The sequence below is a fragment of the Cyprinus carpio genome, chromosome A16 (genome assembly GCF_018340385.1).
Source record: "Cyprinus carpio isolate SPL01 chromosome A16, ASM1834038v1, whole genome shotgun sequence".
NCBI lineage: Eukaryota > Metazoa > Chordata > Actinopteri > Cypriniformes > Cyprinidae > Cyprinus > Cyprinus carpio.
Genome location: NC_056587.1, coordinates 14,546,955 through 14,568,723, shown reverse-complemented (window position 1 = coordinate 14,568,723; position 21,769 = coordinate 14,546,955). Strand labels below are relative to the sequence as shown.

The 21,769-nt window shown below is 37.0% G+C and overlaps 1 protein-coding gene across 12 annotated transcripts in view; it reads left to right on the top strand.

The window, feature by feature from the left end:
* The window catches only part of LOC109065034 (receptor-type tyrosine-protein phosphatase U-like), a 190,772-nt gene extending 169,500 nt beyond the window's left edge, over positions 1 to 21,272 (top strand). For 10 of the 12 annotated variants that reach the window (XM_042772872.1, XM_042772871.1, XM_042772864.1 and 7 more), the window contains 11 exons: positions 734 to 770; positions 2,910 to 3,007; positions 4,877 to 4,993; positions 7,209 to 7,363; positions 9,694 to 9,829; positions 10,634 to 10,783; positions 12,469 to 12,783; positions 13,740 to 13,865; positions 16,261 to 16,418; positions 18,669 to 18,804; positions 19,466 to 21,272. In XM_042772872.1, the coding sequence (XP_042628806.1) occupies positions 734 to 770; positions 2,910 to 3,007; positions 4,877 to 4,993; positions 7,209 to 7,363; positions 9,694 to 9,829; positions 10,634 to 10,783; positions 12,469 to 12,783; positions 13,740 to 13,865; positions 16,261 to 16,418; positions 18,669 to 18,804; positions 19,466 to 19,528 (1,491 nt within the window). In that variant the 3' untranslated portion in view covers positions 19,529 to 21,272. The remainder of the gene's footprint in view (positions 1 to 733; positions 771 to 2,909; positions 3,008 to 4,876; positions 4,994 to 7,208; positions 7,364 to 9,693; positions 9,830 to 10,633; positions 10,784 to 12,468; positions 12,784 to 13,739; positions 13,866 to 16,260; positions 16,419 to 18,668; positions 18,805 to 19,465) is intronic. The other 2 variants (XM_042772875.1, XM_042772866.1) reach the window with 1 other exon arrangement.
* The last annotated feature ends 497 nt before the right edge of the window (positions 21,273 to 21,769 follow it).

Sequence of the window (21,769 nt, the reverse complement as noted above, 5' to 3'; positions counted from 1 at the left end):
TGATGAGTTTTATGTCTGGGCAAATGAGTATTACTTTCATAGCAGGGTGCCTTTTTGTTTGTTTGTTTGTTTGTTTGTTTGTTTTTGTGCCTTAGACTTATTAATAGTGTTGAAGTGTAACAAACACTACTAGCTGTACTACTGATTTGACTACATTTTTCAGTTTGCTTTTAGTTTTCAAAATAAAAATGGCCTTACATTTCAGTTTGTAATTGTAAAGAGAGTGTGTATTGAAACACACTCACTTTACGATTTCTAAAGTAGTGTTGGGAGGTCAGATTGATTTTAGTGATTCAGTTTAAATGGCTCATTTCAGTTTCATGTAAGGTTTTATTTAGTTTAAAATAAACTTGTATCTATGTTTTATTTATTTATTTTACTTTTGTGGTGTAGCTAATTACTTTTTAAATGGGCAGTGGTAGCTTGACTGTAGCTTAAAGGTGTACTTTTTTTTTTTCCTTTTCAAAAATGTTTATCCTTAAAGAAATTAAATGAGTAAATCTTTTTCGTAGAGGTCGGCATGATGAGATCACATGACCCTTATTTTATCTCAGTGACCCACAGATTATCAAACAGTTCCACTCACTGATCAAATTAATTTAGGTTGATTTGACTGAAGACTGGATCTCTGAAGAGCATTTGTACTCTTAGGGCAGTGAGATACACATTAGTGATGTTTCTGGGACACAAATGGCTTACACAGCATGTCACCTCTCTCTCTCTTTCTTTTTAGGGTTACCATCGATCCAACCACTTCATCGCCACTCAGGGTGAGTATCTTTGTCTGGACAGGACTTGTGGATGGATGGATGTGTGTGCGTGTGTTTATATGGTTCAGTCTGGCAGTGTCCAATCCCAGGAGGGAGAGCCTCTTTCCTCTCTTCAATCTTAGCCTTTGGGTTTGTGTGTGTGTGACCGAAACCTTCAGAACACAGAGATCCTTCAGATGGAGTCTAATGAGTTCTGATCCAGGAAATTACAGAGGTGTGCAAATAGAAATAATGCAGCGGAGTGAGCATTACCACCTGCTGTCTTCTTACCTGAGATCAAAACCACCAACACAATGACTGCAGGACCTTGGCTCATCTCAAACAGATTGTGTGCACTGCAAAATAATTTTCACAATATATTTGTCTTGTTTATAAATAATAGAATATCTGTATAAAATCCTTTATTTATTAACCTTTACATCCCTTTATTTGTATGTCATTTGCAACCATAAACATCACTCAATTTATATTTAAAACAAGAAAAAGCAGTTTGCCAAAGAGGTTATAAAAATAAAAATTAAATCAATATAAAACCAAATCTTAAATTCTTATGCAATTTTGCTTCTAAATTATTTTTTAAGCTAAAGTTTAAGGATATTTTTACTGGAAAACAAGACACAGATACAGAGCAAATAAATGTTTTTTTTTTTTTTTTGCACTTTTTGATTCTGGGTTATTTTTTATTTGAAATTTGTAGTAGTTTAGGTTTTCTCTTGCAGGTTGAAAATTTTAATAGGGTAGTAAAAAAATAAAAAAATAAAAAATTACACACAGTGTAAAATTAGCTTTAAAAAAGCCAGGACATTTATTTTTACAACTGATGCAACTTTATTGCATTTGCAATTATAGGAGTTTCCCTTTCAAACCCAAAATTTAAATGAATCATTCAAGGTGGTTTACTGTGGTTTGCATTAGTCAATTTACTTTATTTGCACCATTATTTAATGCCCCAAAATAGCAAGTCAAAAGTTGACGTGACATACAGCCAAGTATGGTGACCCATACTAAGAATTCGTGCTCTGCATTTAACCCATCCAAAGTACACACACACAGCAGTGAACACACACACACCGTGAACACACCCAGAGCAGAGGGCAGCCATTTATGCTGTGGTGCCCGGGGAGCAGTTGGGGGTTCGGTGCGTTGCTCAAGGGCACCTCAGTCGTGGTATTACCGGCCCAAGACTCGAACCCACAACCTTAAGGTTAGGAGTCAAACTCTCTAACCATTAGGCCACGACTTCCCCATTCTGCATGTTTGCAAGCCTGCGCTAATTTGTGCTCCACTTGGTAAATTGTGTTGGACTTGCACCGGCTTTACTGACGAAATGCGTGTGACAATCTCATGCGATATATCGCCCAGCCCTACTGGCTGTGTATGTGTTCTTTGATGTGTGCATTGTTTGTATATCATTCTCATGCTTATTTGATCTGTTTATTAAATTTGGATTAATATTTTATGTTCATTTGTTTTTTTATCTTGTAAGTAGTTGTCTAATAAGTAGAATGATGTACAGTCTGTGTGGTCGAAGACCGTAAAACAGTGAAAGATCATAAAACCTTAATCACCTACATTTGGGTGCCAGCCAACTGTCCTTACTAGGAAACCGGCTTCATGAACATACTATACGATGTATTTCTTAAAATCTCAGCATGCAAACAGCTTTCTATAGCTCAGTTTCCAAACAATAGAAGTCATAGGAAAGTCCCCATTATGATAAAGGAAACGGTGTGTTTGCATTTGAGAGAAACATCAGACATGAACCGCCCTCTACCCCTTTCTCAGCTCTACTAAAACAAGGTCACCCTCTTCTCTCATCGTTTCAGAGCTCCCATAAATAAATCATTACATGTTTGTGGTTTGTCTGTATTTCTCCCTAATTGAATTTCAAAGCAGACTCAGTTGATAGGAGAAATTAGCTTTTTCTATCAGAGAGCCACATCCTGCTGAGGTTAAAAACTGTTCCATTTACCAGAAATGTCTGCTGTTGAATTACTCTGTGTGAGGCTCTGGATTACTGAACTGCCTTATAACATGCAATGACACTTGCTAAATTAAAAGCCACTATCTGGAGCACTGGCTGCCGTTCATTCAATGTGTGTGTATACTGTATATATGTGGTTCTCTGTTTGTTTGCAGGGCCCAAGCAGGAAACAGTGTATGATTTTTGGAGGATGGTTTGGCAAGAGAACTGCTTTAGTATCGTCATGATCACCAAGCTAGTGGAGGTGGGCAGGGTATGTTCTAGATCCTTCCTCATCTGCACACTAACCCATGAACTAAAGCTTCTCCCCATTCACAACAACTTTACACATTTCATTCATTCATCTCTTCAAAATGTTTGTGTATTTGTGAGTCTGTTACACTTATTTGTGCTTGGAAATATGTACATTTATATAATTTTCCATTCATTTTTCGTAGGTGTGGAAATATTATGTTTTTATGTTTTATGCGATTTCTGTATGCACAAAAAGTACTATGGAGTATCATGTAAATACCATGGTCTATGAATATGATAATCATCCTTACATGATGTTTGGAGATGAGAGTACTCTTGATATATATCACATGGTTACCATGATTACCATATTCATGTTTCATAAAATTTACAGGGAACAGCTTATGCATATATCAGTAAAATATAGGTACATATATCAGCTGATTTCAGAGGTTTTTGCATTTATTTATTTATTTATTTATTTATTTATTGTATTTGATATTTTAAAGTGAATATCCATTTTCATACTGTACGTACATTATAATGCTGTGATGCCTAAATACACTTGTAGTTTTTCTGATTGATTTTAGTTTGCAGTGTTATATTTCAAATTTATTTAGACAAAATAGTGTAGAATTTTAATATCTACTATGACATGAAAATTCACGGTACTGCTACATGATACTTTATAGTTAGTGCATTCAGTAAGTTATATATCAAAGTCCGGTGATGATATCATCTGATAGCATCACTGTACCACAGTACTCCCACAATACATTTGTTACATGCAGTACAGTGCACTTACCACGTGCTCCTGTTATATAAATACATCTGCATTTCTCTCAACTAAAAGTAAGATTTGAATAATCATAATTCCCACATTCATGTAATGAATTATGCTCCCTTGTTTTGTGGCCAACTTGTTCCAGCATTTTTAAACCACCTCTATTTCTTCCTCCGACATAATTTCCAATTTCATTTTCCTCTCCACACCCGCATCGGCCCCTTCAGTGGTTCGTAGACAGCGTCTGCTGCCAACAGTCCTCTTAACACCCCCGTCCCTGCCCTCTTATGAAATTGGGGCTCTGTTATGAAAAATACGCTTTCCCTTTTTATGATAAAAGCTGTGAACAGCAGGGATAAATGGATGATGGCTTAGGACAGCAAATCTAACAGTTTGTGTAACAGTAATAGGCGTGTAGAAATAAACTCAGTTTACTGTACACAAGCTCTTTCACTTCATCAATTTGATTTCTGTAAAGCTTTAACTCACAGACCGGAAGGTTTAAAATGTAAAATAAGTATAGAATATCAAATGAATATATGTTGTTGTTGTTGTTGTTGTTTTTTCCAGATTTTTGGAAATATTCAGTATACATCTCTATTCATGTATTTGCTTTGAAATGTCTTAAGATGATTACAAATAATCAAGGCTTGTTTTCTGTATAGCATTTCATTAAATTTATTCAAATAATTATATTTAATATTTTTCCTTTGATAGCACCAGTATTCTCCATCATTTGAAACATTTTAATATATGAAAAATGTCATGAAATTACATTTTTGGCTAAGTTTTTTAATCAATTTATGCACAGACAGTTTGAACTGATACAGGAAAATCGATCAAACTTCCTGAATTTAATACCATTTTTTGTTACTGAAGTTTTAATCAGAGAATCTGATTAAAGAAACATTTTCATACTAAGATAGAATCATGAAACTAATATAATGGCATGCTTTTTAGGAAACATAAAATTGTGCATTGAAATTTTCTTAAGATTCATGATGTTGTTTAATTTTAAAACATATTACCTAGCGCTAGTATCATGCTGCTGTGGACCTCAGATGCTTTCTAACCTGAGTTTGTTTATTTTGGTTTGTCTTTCAGGTGAAATGCTGTAAGTATTGGCCAGATGAGTCAGAGATGTACGGAGACATTAAGATCACGCTGCTGAAGACCGAAACTCTGGCGGAGTACACAGTGCGAACTTTTGCCCTGGAGCGGGTATGAGATGATTTCTCTTCCTCTAGAGACAGGACAGGAAATGATGGGGAAAAGAAGGATTGTATCTCCCATATGATCACCACACCACCTCTAAGCCACGGCTCCAACATGCTCTTAATTCTCACACAGCAATGTGATTTGCTCTGCCATTTGAGATGATGCTATCTGTTATGCAAACAGTAATGTACAGTCAGCAGGCCATTATCACACAATAAACGCAGACAGTGTGATCAGGTCTTGTATCGCAGATCTTATATCACGCTACTCCACATCACCCTGCTTATTACATGGCTACGTACCAAATAAATAAATAGACATGAATTATTGATTTGAGTTGAAATCATTTTGTTATGTTAGAAGAAAGAACTAGTGGAGTGAAATGAGAAACGTGAAACTATCACAGCCATGTCGAAAATACAGTTTAGCATCATTATTCAAAACTATTTGATCTAAGATTGCTATGATTGACCAAATTAGAATCAAGTATTTTCAGCTGTTTAATAATCACTCATATGTGCTGCTGTGCTGATATGCAGTGATTATATGTAATATGGATTACGTAATCAGATTGCAAAAATGAAATACTTGTAATTAAACTATATTACATTTTAATTTTTCATTGATTTCATGACTACTTCATATTCACAAAATAGCAGTAAATTCATTGATTCTTCCTTATTCTTTTTTTTTATCTTAAAAATTAATATTACATTTTCCTTTCTAAAAAAAAAAAAGCCTATTGCTTGTATTTTGCACACAAAGACCAGCCACTAGTCATGCAACTATAATTGCATGGAAAATTGAGAGTCAATAAAATAAAATAATAATAAAATAAAATATTTAATATTTTTAGTTAGTGTTTTATTTTTGAATGTTTTTATTTTCTTATAAAAGTTATAATTATCTTTTCACAGACCCCCTGTTCCTTCATAAACTCCAGTTCGTGAAATCTTGGCGTAATGTAATGTTAAATGCACTTAATGTTGTTGATGGTACAAGATTATCTTATTCAAATTAATAAATTAAGTAAAAAATAATCTAAAAGTAATTAAAAAGTACCTAAAATGTGGAATGTGATGGATTACTTACTAACTACAAATTGCATAATGTCATTTCTATTCATTAATGAACTACAATTTTTAAGTAATATACCCAGCACTGCTGATATGTATTGCTTCTTTGCCTGGATTAGGGTAGAACGTGAATTGTGTGTATGCGTGCACCCATTTTGCGTGTGCGTGTTAGGGTAGAATTTGGAGTGACAGCCCTGTAAATGTAATGGAGAGAAGCGCCTGATACCCAGCAGAGGCCCACCGAGCTGTCTGTTCAAGGATTAGAGCTGCCTCATCTCAGAACGCTTTATGGCGGGCACATTAACTAAAGCATCTCTTTCTCTCTTCTCTCATTATCTCTTCTTCTCTGTGATACAATGGGCTAAATGTGGGTGCGTTTGCTGAAATTAGCCCAATTTATCCTCCTCCACCTCACCCCCCCGTCTTCTCTTATCATCCTCTTTGCTGCCTTGTGGAGGCGCAGTTCTGTCGACAGCCTTTAATGTGAGTTTTGTGCTTGGCACGGCCCTGTCAATCAAACATGAGCTGTGGGTGGAACGATGTGCTTGTGTGTGTTTGGCGAATGGTGGGGAAGGTTTCTTCTAGTAACCATCAGACAGGCTGTCGGCTGAAGCTATCTTCGTGTGTATTCAAACAGACGACCAATTGGGATGCGGTAATTGGAAGTCTCTTAGTGGCTTAGTAGACATACTGACATATGGGACCACAGAGCTGGGTGTTTATTTATTTGTCGCTTTTGCTAATTCATCTGAGTTTCTCTTGGTGTCTTTAAGCCATGAGGAATTCAAACTCCAGAAGTGAGTTACCTCAGATTTTTGAGCCAATGGGAATTTTCTTTTTCATCTAATAAAAAACAAACAAACAAACAAACAAACAAAAAACAGTTTGTCTTGAATAAATAAAAATAGTAGTAAAATTAAATAAAAATTGTGCCACTTTTAAAGCACAACAGTATCTTTGTTGGAGCCGTGGCCTATTGGTATGTCCTTACACATTGAGCCAAGATGCTTGTATGGACAATTCGGTTTCAAGTTTCTTATATCTCAGTGTTCCTCTAATTAAGATGGCGAAAAATTTAATTATATTAAATTCAGTAGTACATATACATTATAATTGAAGTGTGGAGCATGTTTGTCTTTCAGAGGGGATACTCTGCTAAACACGAAGTGTGTCAGTTTCACTTTACATCGTGGCCTGAACATGGAGTCCCATACCATGCCACGGGTCTGTTAGCCTTCATTCGGCGGGTCAAAACCTCCACGCCACTCGACGCAGGGCCTGTGGTGGTCCACTGCAGGTATGGAGCGCTGCATTTCATCATATTATAACAGTTAATGTTTTTCAGCCAGAAATGTCTAAATATGTCCATTCTAAAACTCACCAATGCTCAATTTATTTGAACAAAAATGCTGTAAAAACAATGATATTGTGAAATATTATAACAATTCAAAACAGATGTTTTCTATTTGAATATATTTTAAAATGTAATTTATTCCTGTGATGGCAAAGTTACATTTTCAGCAGCTATTACTCCAGATTTCAGTGTCACATGATCCTTCAGAAATCATTCTAATATGCTGATTTGCTGCTCAAATAATATTTTTTTTTTTATCAATGTTGAAAGCAGCTGTGCTGTCTAATATTTTTAATATTTTATATATATATATATATATATATATATATATCCACTAAGAACAATAAGGCACATCTACAATATATATATTATATATATATATATACTGGTCCTTGTTAATTATTTTCCATAATGTAATGATAAAAATTTAACTTTCATATATTTTAGATTCATTGCACACCAACTGAAATATTTCAGGTCTTTTATTGTTTTAATACTGATGATTTTGGCATACAGCTCATGAAAACCCAAAATTCCTATCTCAAAAAATTAGCATATCATGAAAAGGTTCTCTAAACGAGCTATTAACCTAATCATCTGAATCAAATAATTAACTCTAAACACCTGCAAAACATTCCTGAGGCTTTTAAAAACTCCCAGCCTGGTTCATTACTCAAAACCGCAATCATGGGTAAGACTGCTGACCTGACTGCTGTCCAGAAGGCCATCATTGACACCCTCAAGCGAGAGGGTAAGACACAGAAAGAAATTTCTGAACGAATAGGCTGTTCCCAGAGTGCTGTATCAAGACACCTCAGTGGGAAGTCTGTGGGAAGGAAAAAGTGTGGCAAAAAACGCTGCACAACGAGAAGAGGTGACGCGACCCTGAGGAAGATTGTGGAGAAGGACCGATTCCAGACCTTGGGGGACCTGCGGAAGCAGTGGACTGAGTCTGCAGTAGAAACATCCAGAGCCACCGTGCACAGGCGTGTGCTGTGGATGGGCTACAGAGAAGCAGCACTGGACTGTTGCTCAGTGGTCCAAAGTACTTTTTTTTCTGATGAAAGCAAATTTTGCATGTCATTCGGAAATCAAGGTGCCAGAGTCTGGAGGAAGACTGGGGAGAAGGAAACGCCAAAATGCCTGAAGTCCAGTGTCAAGTACCCACAGTCAGTGATGGTCTGGGGTGCCATGTCAGCTGCAGGGCAGGGTCAATGCAGCTAGCTATCAGGAGATTTTGGAGCACTTCATGCTTCCATCTGCTGAAAAGCTTTATGGAGATGAAGATTTCGTTTTTCAGCACGACCTGGCACCTGCTCACAGTGCCAAAACCACTGGTAAATGGTTTACTGACCATGGTATTACTGTGCTCAATTGGCCTGCCAACTCTCCTGACCTGAACCCTGTAGAGAATCTGTGGGATATTGTGAAGAGAAAGTTGAGAGACGCAAGACCCAACACTCTGGATGAGCTTAAGGCCACTATCGAAGCATCCTGGGCCTCCATAACACCTCAGCAGTGCCACAGGCTGATTGCCTCCATGCCACGCCGCATTGAAGCAGTCATTTCTGCAAAAGGATTCCCGACCAAGTATTGAGTGCATAACTGAACATAATTATTTGAAGGTTGACTTTTTTTGTATTAAAAACACTTTTCTTTTATTGGTCGGATGAAATATGCTAATTTTTTGAGATAGGAATTTTGGGTTTTCATGAGCTGTATGCCAAAATCATCAGTATTAAAACAATAAAAGACCTGAAATATTTCAGTTGGTGTGCAATGAATCTAAAATATATGAAAGTTTAATTTTTATCATTACATTATGGAAAATAATGAACTTTTTCACAATATGCTAATTTCTTGAGAAGGACCTGTATATATATATATATATATATAAACAAACTTCTTGTGAAATGTTTTGCTTGAAAATTGTGCTTGTGCTATATTTCCTTCAAATACTCCAAGGTAACTTAATGAATACAGTGGAATATCATGTTAAATGTACAAAAACCTGATATGACCAGGATATGTGTCCAAAAATCTGGTTTTACTATTTTACCCATGGTAATACTTTTTGGTACTTTCTGTTAGTGTTGGCTGTCAACTGTCACATTGGACTTTGACTGTTCACATCCTTCCATGTCGAACAGGACTGTGGCAGCTGCCTTAAAACTTCACCAGCTTGATCTTTAGTTCATGTCCATCAAAGAAAAAGCAAATGTCATCATTTTTGAGGAAGATCTTGCTATTCGTCTTTCGTTCTTCTTCTTTAGTGTGGGAGCAGGCAGGACAGGATGCTATATAGTGCTGGATGTAATGCTGGACATGGCGGAGTGTGAAGGAGTGGTGGACATCTACAACTGTGTGAAGACCCTCTGCTCTCGCCGTATCAACATGATCCAGACAGAGGTGCAGCCTTTCACATTTCCCCATAATTCCCTTTACCAAGCTATGACAATAGACTTATTACATGACATCTCTTGTATTTGCATAGTAATAAGCTCTGTAGGAGTCGCTATAAATATTGAGAATATTTAGCATTGGAATTCAGTGAAAAGCATGTATTGATAGGTGTGTAATGCAAATAATCATCTTTGATGCATCTGTCCACTCTGCGGAGGCAAGTGCCTTTGCATAGATGTTCCGATATTTGCATATCCAAACTTTATTATGTAAATCCCACAGTCATTTGACTGTTTAAAACCTTAGTTATTATTTGCCAGATGCTTTAATTTAATCCATCCGCAAGTGTTTATGTAGAGCGATTTATTCACTCGCAGTACACTTTGAAACATGCCACAAATTTTGTTTACTTTGAAACATGGAGGTTAAACAAATTCTGCTTTTCTTACTTTATCTATCAAGGGTGTTTTCTCAGAGGAGGTAAGGGAGAAAAAAAAACTCTTGAGAAAATTAAAGTAAATGGAAGCAAATATTACAAAATAAATAAAAATACAGGTTAAAAAAAGATACAAAAAAATTAATAAAATAAAATCACAGAAAGCAGTGCCTCCTTGTCACTGTGATTGGCTGATTAATGCATTAATGTCCTGCCTATTATGCACACAACAGCAAATTCAAATGAATGTGTCAAACTAGATGGAGTTTAAACAGAGCGGATGGCACACCCACTAAGACATTATCACTGAATCAAAATATGAATTCTACACCAGGAAATGGGTAGTTATGTCTTTGCAATCTCTTTCTGTATAGGAGCAGTACATATTCATTCACGATGCCATCCTGGAGGCGTGTCTGTGTGGGGAGACGGCCATCCCAGTAAACGAGTTCACCTTGGCTTACAAAGAGATGCTGAGGGTGGATTCTCAGAGCAACTCTTCACAGCTACGAGAGGAGTTCCAGGTCTTTGTCAACAATATAAAACAATTTATTGTTTTGTAATTTCTCCCGAATGCCTTGATTGTGAGATCTCAATGGTGTAAAATCCCATACAACTGTGTGACTGTACATTTAAACATCATCTGATTGGCTTTGGATTTGTCACATTGCGAAGCAGTTTCACATTCAGTGGTGGCAGACAAATTGCTTGTCACCTGAAATGTTCCACATGGCGCCTAGTGTTAGAGACAGCTCCCTTACTCACAGGTTGTACAGCCCCATTCTTCAATATCAACCTCTTTTCAAAGTGAAAAAGCTGCAGTAAATGTTAGACAGAAATGTTTAGGGATCACTTATTTGGGCATAAATACTCATATATTACTCTTTTTAATTTTTTTTTGACTCCAATGAATGATGCCTACGGCAACACGGGTCCATTCCATAGCATATGTACTGTACACCTACACACATAACAATGAGAAAACTGAGATGTAATAAATGGCAGAATGTTAGGAACTTTCAGAACTTAGAATCCTTTATTTCATTTGTATACACTGGCAAGGTGGGCATCATAGGGTAAGGTTCTTCAGTAGGAGACTATTGATTACAGAAGTTTAATTGTTTTACTAGAACATTGGACATAAATAAAAAAGGTAGTAGTGCAAAAGTGTAACAGAAGAAATACCTCACATTCGTTGTCCATTGGGAGCAGTAGTCAGCCGTGTTTCACTTAGCCACAGATCCCCAGGGAGTGAAAGGTCGGTGAAGGTTATTTAATAAAAGATGTACCACTCCACATGTGTTGCTGAGAATACTTTTATTGATTCAGTAGAAGGCAGGCAGAACTACCCTTGCTCTCCTGCACTTACCTCTACATTGCATTTTTCTGACTTTACTTTCCAGGTGAATTATAATGCATTCATTATAAGCAATTTTTTTGCTGAGGCTTTGAAACAGAAGTAAAGGAAGGCTGATTTTGATTAAAGGGTGAACAGTATATTGTTCTATAGTTATTAGGTACTGATGGAGCATATTATAATGGGTTTTGTACATATTTTTGATGTTCATGTAGATGTTTTCTGTTGAATTGTTGTTATATAAGTTATTTTGGCTGTAGTAGAGAAAATTAAATCTATTTACCTTTTGGTTTTCATGGGGAACAGTGCATGTATCATGTCTGTATGATTTGCACTATTCTTTCCTGACTTTGATGAGCTTATAGAAACGGTATTTGTTATGAATGACAATACATATTTCTTTATTTCTTTCTTTTGCTTTTCCATTTTGTTTTTAACAAAGAATCAAATTTGATCTTTTATATATAGCTTAAATTAATTTTTTAGTTTTAGTCATTTTAATACTCCAGCTTAAAGTTATTTTATTTTAATTAGCAAGGTGACATTTCTTTTCTTTTTTCTTTTTTATGTACTTTTCTTTTTTATTTAATTATGAAGCTTTTCTTTCAGTTAACAAAAACTATACTAATTAATTATAGAAGTTATTTTTAGACAAAACAAGTTATAAAACACTGATTTGAAATGTCTCGTTCTGAACTTCTGCAACTTTTTGATGTCATAGAGATGCATTAATAAACCCATTGGCAGGGATCATAATAAACCCACTGACCTCATTAAAGTTGTTAAGCACAGGAAAAAACTACAAAGCTTATTTCAGTTGTTTAGCATATCATCCATTACTTTTTCCCTCAGACGCTAAACTCTGTGACTCCTCATCTGGACGTCGAGGAGTGCAGCATCGCCTTGTTACCCCGAAACCGTGAGAAGAATCGCAGCATGGACGTTCTCCCACCTGACAGGGCCCTCGCCTTCCTGGTCACCACTGAGGGAGAGAGTAACAACTACATTAACGCGGCACTGATGGATAGTTTCCACCGGCCTGCTGCCTTCATTGTAACCCCACACCCACTGCCCGGCACAACCTCTGACTTCTGGAGGCTAGTGTTTGACTACGGCTGCACCTCTGTGGTCATGCTGAATCAGCTGAACCAATCAAACTCTGCTTGGGTAAGTGAAAGCGTCCGCACAGCCACCAGAAGTTCCACTAAATACAGCGCCCAAGAGGACTTTGGGAGTTCTTTCTTTTCATCTTTATACTGTAGGTTGCCTTTTTACATTGGCATCATCGCATGTCCTTTGAAGTCGTTTAAGCTATTTTGTCCCCAGCTTCTGTTAATCTCCCTGTGAAATGTTCTATATTCATAAGCGTATAGTCAAGTCTCATTTACATAAAGCTTCCCTTTGAGTTTGCGGAGTTGCGTTCCGGTGCTCTTCTCGATCACGGTTCTCTGAAAACCCTGACGTGCGCTAACATGCCGGCAGTTACTCAGTGTCACCCTCGCAGTCGATCTGCTCCTTTTTCTCTCTGTGGTGGATTAATGTCTCTCCCTCTTCTTCATTCGCATGATTGCTCTCTGCAGTCCATAAGTATTAATATTTATCACCTCACTTGCTTTGCTGTCATTAATGTTCTTCCTCTTTCTTGCCTATTCTCATCGTCTCCACCCGTTTAATTTCAGCTCAGTTTGGTTTAGTAAGGCTACAGCATTTCATATGTATGGATGGTGAATTCTAAGGCTGCAACATATTCCAAATACAGTGTCAAAATATTCATCTGATTGAATGATAAAAATGGTGAATCTCATTCATTTCACAGCACATTCTTGGATTGAAATCCTTTTGGGTTTTTAGATTATGGGGGGTTGGCCTCTGACTGTCCTGCTTGATCATCATAAGTTCAGCAGCTATACTGTAAAATATACTTCCTTCAGAAGCCTTTTCTTTCAAGAACCCCTTTCCCTCTAGAACCTGTTTCACTCTAGACACGTTTCCCTTGCAGAACCCACTAAACCTTTTTTTTCCTCCAGAATCTAGCACCCTCCACAATACATTTGCTTTTCTCGCCTATTCTTCTCTCTTTTTACTTTAAACATTCCGTAAAGAAATTTCTTCTATCTTTCCAGCCTTGTGTGCAGTACTGGCCTGAACCAGGTCTTCAGCAGTATGGTCCTATGCAAGTGGAGTTTCTGTCCATGTCTGCAGATGAGGACATCATCACCCGGCTTTTCCGGGTCAAAAATGTGACAAGAGTGAGTTCCATCAATGATAATTCACTTTTTAACATATAAGAAGTTTCCCTCACATTACCTTATTACATTTAAGCCCTAGCAGACCCTTAATACACCCTTAAGTTAACAGAAAGTTAATCACTTAATCATCATTTTACTCACTTTATAAAATTGCTTTAATTGAGCAGTTATTCGAAATTACATCATACATTTTACAATACATTTTTCATACCTTGGAAACAGTTGATCATTATGTAGTGCCATTTAACTGTCAGCTTAATTCCACAAGTTAAAAAAAAGTGCGGAAATTGAGACTTTTATGTAGTATTTGAAAAGCTTTGAAAGCGTTTTGGGGCCTTTTACATTACTCTGTTTGCTGTTGTGCCATGTTACATTCAGATCACGGTTTAATAGACTACAAGATAAAGAGTTAAATAAATAGCGTTTGTCAGTCCAATATATTTTGTCAGCCAAAGCTACAAGAGCAATTAAAGAACAGAGAAAAAGCTATTTCAAAATATCCATTTTCATACCATCAGCACATGACACTTTCATATGGCGGCACTTTCCCAGACTAGGACAGATGCCTAAATAAGTTTTTATAAGCCTGCAGATATGAAGCACACATTAATGAGTATGCCACAGAAGGTCATTTTTACCACTTTCAATTTGCCCCAGCTTGTCATTATTGTAAGGGCTAATTTTGTTCTGTTTTGCTCTGCGAATGTTTTATAGCAGTGCTCTTTGCCTAATAGACGCCTGCATTTTTTTCTCTCAGCTCGATGCACTTTTGACAGATGTCACAGTGTTATAATGCTTTGCCATGCAGCGTGTCTGTGGAACGTTAGAAACTAAGTGGGGGGAAGGCATTTCCAGCGCTGTAGAGGGAATTAGGGGGTGTGTGGATGGGGGCGCTTGTGATTGTGGGTGCGTGTGTTATTCAAATATGACATCTCTATTACTTAGATTGTGTGGTGGAGAATGTTAGTGTTACTGTTTTTGTACACGTCTGGTTTAAAACGGTGCACTTTCTGTGTTGTTGCATGTCTGCTAGAGAGACTTGTTTTGTTTTTTTAATCACTTAGAAATATGTGTATTCATGGGTTGTGATTATCCAGGAAATCTTACATGTTAATGGAAAAATAAAATCTTGCATTAGTTTAATCTTCCATATTATGTTTGATGATGCACTTGACTTATTTTAATGATTGATTAAATCATGGATAAAAATAAGACATGGTTTGTAGTCTGATTTTTTTATGTAAAGCAGGGTAAAGGATCTTGGAATATAGAGGTTAAGAGAATGTTGGAACCTTGGAACCTAAACATTCTTTTTCCTGGCTAATCAACAGAGAATGTTAAATTGTTCTCTTTGGGAACCAAAAAATAAAGTTGCCAGGAAATTCTGGGAACTTAAAATTGGTCAAATGTAAAATTTTCTGTGGTTGGGCCTCGGTTATAGAACAATCTGCTGCTTCAGATTAGAGTGGCACCTTCCCTATCCATTTTTAAGTCTCTTTTAAAAACACACTTATTTGATCTGGCCTATTAATATCCTATTCTTATTATATTGTATTATGATCTTGTTTATCTATCATTCCTTTGGTTTTAAGTTCATATGTTTTATTCTTTCTGTTTTTTGTGTTTATGGTTGTACAGCACTTTGGTCAGTCTTGTTTATAAATGTGCTTTTTAAATAAATTAACTTGAACTTGGTAGTGAGGTGTGTAAACTCTGTAATTGCTGGTTTATGTAAAAAAAAAATATTTACTGGAAAAATTTCTCCTTAAATTTCAGCTCCGTCCTTTATTCTGTATATCAGTCACAAGTTCAGTTACGACATATGCAACAACTGATGGCACAGTGTGTCATATTCAAATTGACCATATTCAGATTCATATTTATTGAGCATTATTATCTGTAAAACAGCTCAATTTTCATTTAAAATTCCTTTAATTTGAATATAACTTCACAATACACTCTACGACCTAATTTAACTTCTGGCATCTGTGTATGTCCTATCAGTTGTTTAAAAATTGGAAAAACATTTTGGCAGAAAAATCATTGTCAAACTTGTTAAATTGTGTCGCTTAGCTATGGTCAATGCGGTCACTTCCTCCCAGCAACCCCGAGGGCAGTTTCGGGGTGTGCCTCAGGGCTCTATATTAATTCCACCTTTGTTTCAAGGCAAAGCAGGCATGTATCAGGGCCAGCCTTACAGTGTTTTTTCCCCACCCGAGTGAAACCCTTTCCCAGCAGACTCATTCATCACAACCTAAACACTGCTGACTTGGCACTGCTGAGACCTCAGCATGGAGAACAGTCCTACTGTACACATTCATAAACGCCCAAATGCACAGCTGGTAATGCATTACTTATCTTGACCTTTCCTTTTCCCCGTCTCATCCATGTGAAGCTGCAGGAGGGTCAGCTGGTCGTGTGCCAGTTCCAGTTCCTGCGCTGGTCTGCGTACCGTGACGTGCCTGACTCCAAAAAGGCCTTCCTCAACCTGCTGGCCAGCGTGCAGAAGTGGCAGAGGGAGTGTGGGGAAGGTCGTACCGTCGTCCACTGCCTGTGAGTAGTATTGTTAGAATTATTAGAATCAATTTCCATTGTGTCTGTTTACGTTTGCATCTGTATATCTGTACAATCAGTTATGGCCAATTAAAATGATTCATAATGTTAATGCAAATAGATTAAGTAAACTTCCATTTTGCAAATTAAATTTGCACAAATAAATTAGGTTGTGACAACGTGATCAAGAATGTTGTTGCATAAGCTGATTTTAATTAGATAAACTGAACAAACAGTTGCTCTTTTTTAAGTGTATTCTAATATTTCTTTGTTAATGTTTTGCTTTGATTATTTGGTATTCTGTCTATTGATTTCTGCTGCACAGTAATACACTCCTGCAACTGTATATTGTAATCTGTCATAAGCTTTATGTACTGCTAATCAGATACAGACAAATGATTAAAAAAAGAGAAATCAGCTAAATGATGCAGTCCTGCTGTGCTTAACTACATCTTTTGCTTCCACCATGTGTCCTCTGCAGTGTGTCATTGATTGATGTTTCCCCAAGCAACTGATGCAAACAGATACAGATAATTTTTTTCTACTTGCACGCTGAGATGTATGTCTGGTCTAACAGGTGCACCAGCACTCTTCATCAGTAATACAAGTAGTGGAAGATCCACTACCCAGTGTGTTCTAAACACTTTCCAATTTGAGATTTTATTAATTTAGAATTTATTTGGAAATAAGTCAAATTGGAACTACAGGAAGTTGAATTTAATAGAAGTTACACTACCATTCAGAAATTCGGGGTCAGATATTTGGGTGGGGATATTTGTTCAAAGGTTTGAGGTCAGTACTTCTATTCAGCAATGATATGTTAAATTGATTTTAAAAAAAATTGATAGTGAAGACATATTTTGAGAGAAATATTTCTATTTTGAGTAAATGCTTTTCTTTTTACTTTTTATTTATCGATCAAAGAATCCTGAAAAAAAGTAGCACAGGTTCCAACAAAATATTAATAAATCAATCTGTTAGGATGATTTCTGTCGGATCATGTGACACTGAAGACTGTAGTATTGGCTGATGAAAATTAAATTAAAAATACATTTTAAAGTATATTAAAATAGAAAACTAATGTTAATAGTAGTCATGTTTCACAATATACTGTTTTTACTGTATTTTTATCAAATAAATGCAACTTTGATGAACATAAGAAAAAAAATGTTAAGAACAGATCCCAAACAAAGACCCCAACAAACCCCTACAGACCCCAAACTTTGGAGTGGTAGTTTAAATTTGATTAAATAGAAGGCAATATTTCAGTTTTGAATGGTGCACAACCCTGCCATAAACTTTTACAGAACTATAGGCCAATACAGTATAGGCCAAATCAAAGAGAAAAAGGGAAAGATAAAAGCATTGTATTAACACTGAAGAGCAGAAATAAATGAGCTAATCAAAGAGCAGTTACACTGAATGGCACAATGCACGTTGACCATTAGGTGACGTTCCTGCCTTGCATAATGTTGAAGCTCCTTGCTATGGCCTGGGTGATGGCCATTGTGCCCTTGAACGGCACACTTAATCCTTGTCTTATCTCTGTTTGCCAGTGAGCCAAATAAGAGATAATATATGCATAATATATTTCTGTGTACCTTTGCAAACATATCATGGACAATATTCTGACATGAACAATTAAACAAACAAAACGGCTCTCAGATAAAATAATTTTCTAAACAGGGACTTCACTCATACCCAGACTCACTGATCTTAGCCTAGGTTTTAACATGGTCATCATCCTTTTAACCGCACACTTCACTTCCCCCATGGCTTCGTTTCCCCTCCTGCCCACCGAGCTGCCTCATCTGGAACCCCAGGCACGAATTTGTTTCCCATCGCCGCCCAGAAGCACATCACTCAAAACTGTCACACAGTGTTACCAACCACAGGCAGAGAGAAGAGATTATGGAGATGAAATCAATTATGCTTTAATATAGAACAGCACAGGCCTTTCTCAGTGTTAAACCAGAGCTGCCAAAGCACTGACTGCGATTGATTATCTCACCATTGCCTCATCTAGCTGCCGCCGTCGTACCGTACGCATGCATAGCAGAAGACCTCTGCGGATCTTCAAAAAGCTCTTTATGCCTCTGGTGCAGGCTGGTTTCATATTAACTGGATATGAGAAATTTCTGCAGTAGACTGAATATCAGTATGCAGCACAGCCAGATCTGTTTCTCCACTATCCTCAATGTCTCTTCTTTACTCATGAAAGCTGGGCTTGTTGTTCTCTTGTCTGTCTAGGAACGGCGGTGGCCGCAGCGGAATGTACTGTGCCAGCAACATCCTGATGGAGATGATCCAGTACCAGAACATGGTGGACGTCTTCTATTCTGTCAAAACTCTTCGTAATGCTAAGCCCAACATGGTGGAGACACTGGTGGGTATAAAAGTTCATTGCCAGTGAAGTCATACTAAAACAGAACAAACTATTCAGAGAAAGAATAAAGAGATTATTGGTTGCAAAACAAATAGGAGGAATTACTTTTTCCTGGCCCCAGTGAGTAGGCAGCAGGAGTCTTTTGGATGCCAGAGAACCCCAAATTTTAATGAGGGACATCCTAACTAATATAGAACAGTGGCTTAATATTTTCATGTATAAATACTTATTCTATGTGTAAATAAATAAATGTGAAATTTAGAAGATAACAAAATTGTAATTGTATTGTCATTGTGTAATCTGATCTCTTTTTCTTTTTTTTACCAAAACGATATACAGATACAATAAAATAATTCTAATAAATGATTTCTGTCCAGTTTTGATAAGGCATAATGAAATATCCAGTTTCCACAAAAATATTAAGCAGCACAACTGTTTTCAACATTGATAATAATAAGAACTGTTTTTCAAGCACCAAATGACCAAATTGTAAAAATATTTCACAATATTACTGTTTTTACTACATTTTGATCAAATAAATGCATCCTTGATGAGCATTAGTAAAAAACTTACCGCAAACTTTTGAACGGTAGTGTTTACGTAGAAATGAAACTAAATTATTGCATTAATTCTGTCATTTCTCTGTGTCTGTGTGGTGCAGGAGCAGTATCGTTTCTGTTATGAGCTGGTTCTGGAGTATTTGGACTGCTTGGAGGTCAGATAGCGGAAAAGCCCCCCTCTCCCCCCCAATCCCATCATGCTGAGCTCACTGCATGGAGCTGGACCACCGGCAGGCTCCCTTATCACCACTGCTTCCCTTCTTTCTGTCGTCTTACCCAGATCATAAAGCCGAAGGAAGAAGCGGAGTAGAGTTTTCTGCCTTTTTGCCCCAAACACCTAAATATGTTACACCCTTCTGTGTCATGGCTGTTTTTTCGGTTTAGGATATTTTCAGCATATTTTCCTCAGAACTGTGAGCAATTCCAGAGCCTGGCTTGGTGCGGTGTGGTTGGTTTATCTCTGCTTGCAGAGATAGTGGGCCGCTTCTAAAAATGGCAGTTTTATTTTACACCTGCCTGTTTCTCTCTGGCTGGCTGGACTGAAGAGCAAAGATAAACATCACTTGGAGAAGGTCTCTTCACGTGCAGCACAGTGGAGTTGAGAGCTGGGTGTCTTTACCATGGCTCTTAAAAAGGAGTTGGGCATCTGCCATGCCACTTAAAAAGCACCAAAAGGACAAACACACAAATGCATGCACAAACGTTGACATCCACACACACACAGATTCAACCAGCAGACAGCTTTCCATCAACTGTCTATCAAGAAGCCAATGCCTCTTCATCGCAAAGGAAATGCTGTTTCACCAACATTTAGCGATACATGTCTTTTCTCTGAGGATTGGTTCTTGTATCATCGAAGGCAGAGTTTATTTCTATATATGGTGCCATATGTCTCAAGAGGAGATTGACAGGAGAGTTGGGAGGCCAGGTTGCCCCACTGTGGCTTTCCTATCTTGTTGTAACTGTTGTCTTTTTCCTCTTACTTGTATATATATATACTTAACGTCTGCTGGAAATCTCTTGTCTTAAGGTGCAAGTCTCAAGTGCTAACAGTGGCCTGTGTGCTTAAAGCAAAGGAAGTACATTAGGGGCAGACATGATGGCATTCTAAAGCTTGTGGTGGATTACACCCTGACCTTTATCCTCTCACTCAGTGGTTTTGAGAGAGCACAGTTAATAGTCCTTTTACAACGGAGCTGCAAAACGGGAACGGAGGCCAAACTGTGTCAGAAGTGAGGAGAAAGGGAGCAGAAGGAACACCGCCAATCTTCTTCTTTTCACTTGTAACTATTTATCGGACTGACTCGTGTTCTTTCAGTGGATTTGTTTAATAATTGTGCAGCTTTGAGTGTACAGCTGAATCCTGGGCTCAAGATTTTTCAAAGCATTCGTTTAAGTTTACATATTCACAGCATTGCAGTATGTGATGGGTTTTATTTGCCATTTTAAGAGCCTGGATACACAATGCTTAATCATCTTATTGTCAAGTGTGCAATTCATGAATACATTACTGTGGTGTCTGATGAGGTTTTTTTTTTTTTTTTTCAAGCATCAGAGGTACAAATCCCATGTTAGCTAGTCGAATTTCTGTTTTAAGATGGTAATTTTGACCTTTCATACCTCAGAAGTCCATTATTAAATCTATATATTTATAGTTATACAGTTGCAATTTTTTGTTTTGTTTTTGTTGCCACACTGTAAAATCAAATCATCAAAATATCTTGCTTTTAATTAAGATTCTTAGAGATTGGTAACGGAGTTACCAAAGATTGTTCCATAGAAAATGAATTGAAAATATACTTATATACTGTACTGTAAAATTTAATGTGACTTTCTGAGGTTAAAATCAAAATTTTCTTGAGTCAAATAACCTTCTTACATTTACGCATTTAGCAGACGCTTTTATCCAAAGCAACTTACAGTGCATTCAGACTATAATTTTTTTATTTTATTTTTTTATCAGTATGTGTGTTCCCTGGGAATTGAACCCACAACCTTTTGCGCTGCTAATGCAATGCTCTACCACTGAACCACAGGAACTGTTGGTTGAAAAAAAAAAAAAAGCGCTTCAGACTGTAATTTGTAATTAATTTGTGGAAGGTGACAGAGAGTTTAGTGCAGTAAGTAGAAACTAACAGCCAGGAGTTCAGTGATTAAAAACACCAAACTGTAATGTACCACCATTGAATTACAGAACTAACAACTAAAAGAACTAAATAAAATAGTCAGAGTATCCACATCAGTATTACTCAAACACACATCTCTCAGATTTATAACCCCAACTGTGAAATTGCCGTATCAGCAAGATGCCAAGTTAGCAAATCACAGAGGCGTTTTCCCATTGATTACATTACTCTGCATAAACCATCTCAGACTGAGACAGACTGACGCCTCAGTCCACACTG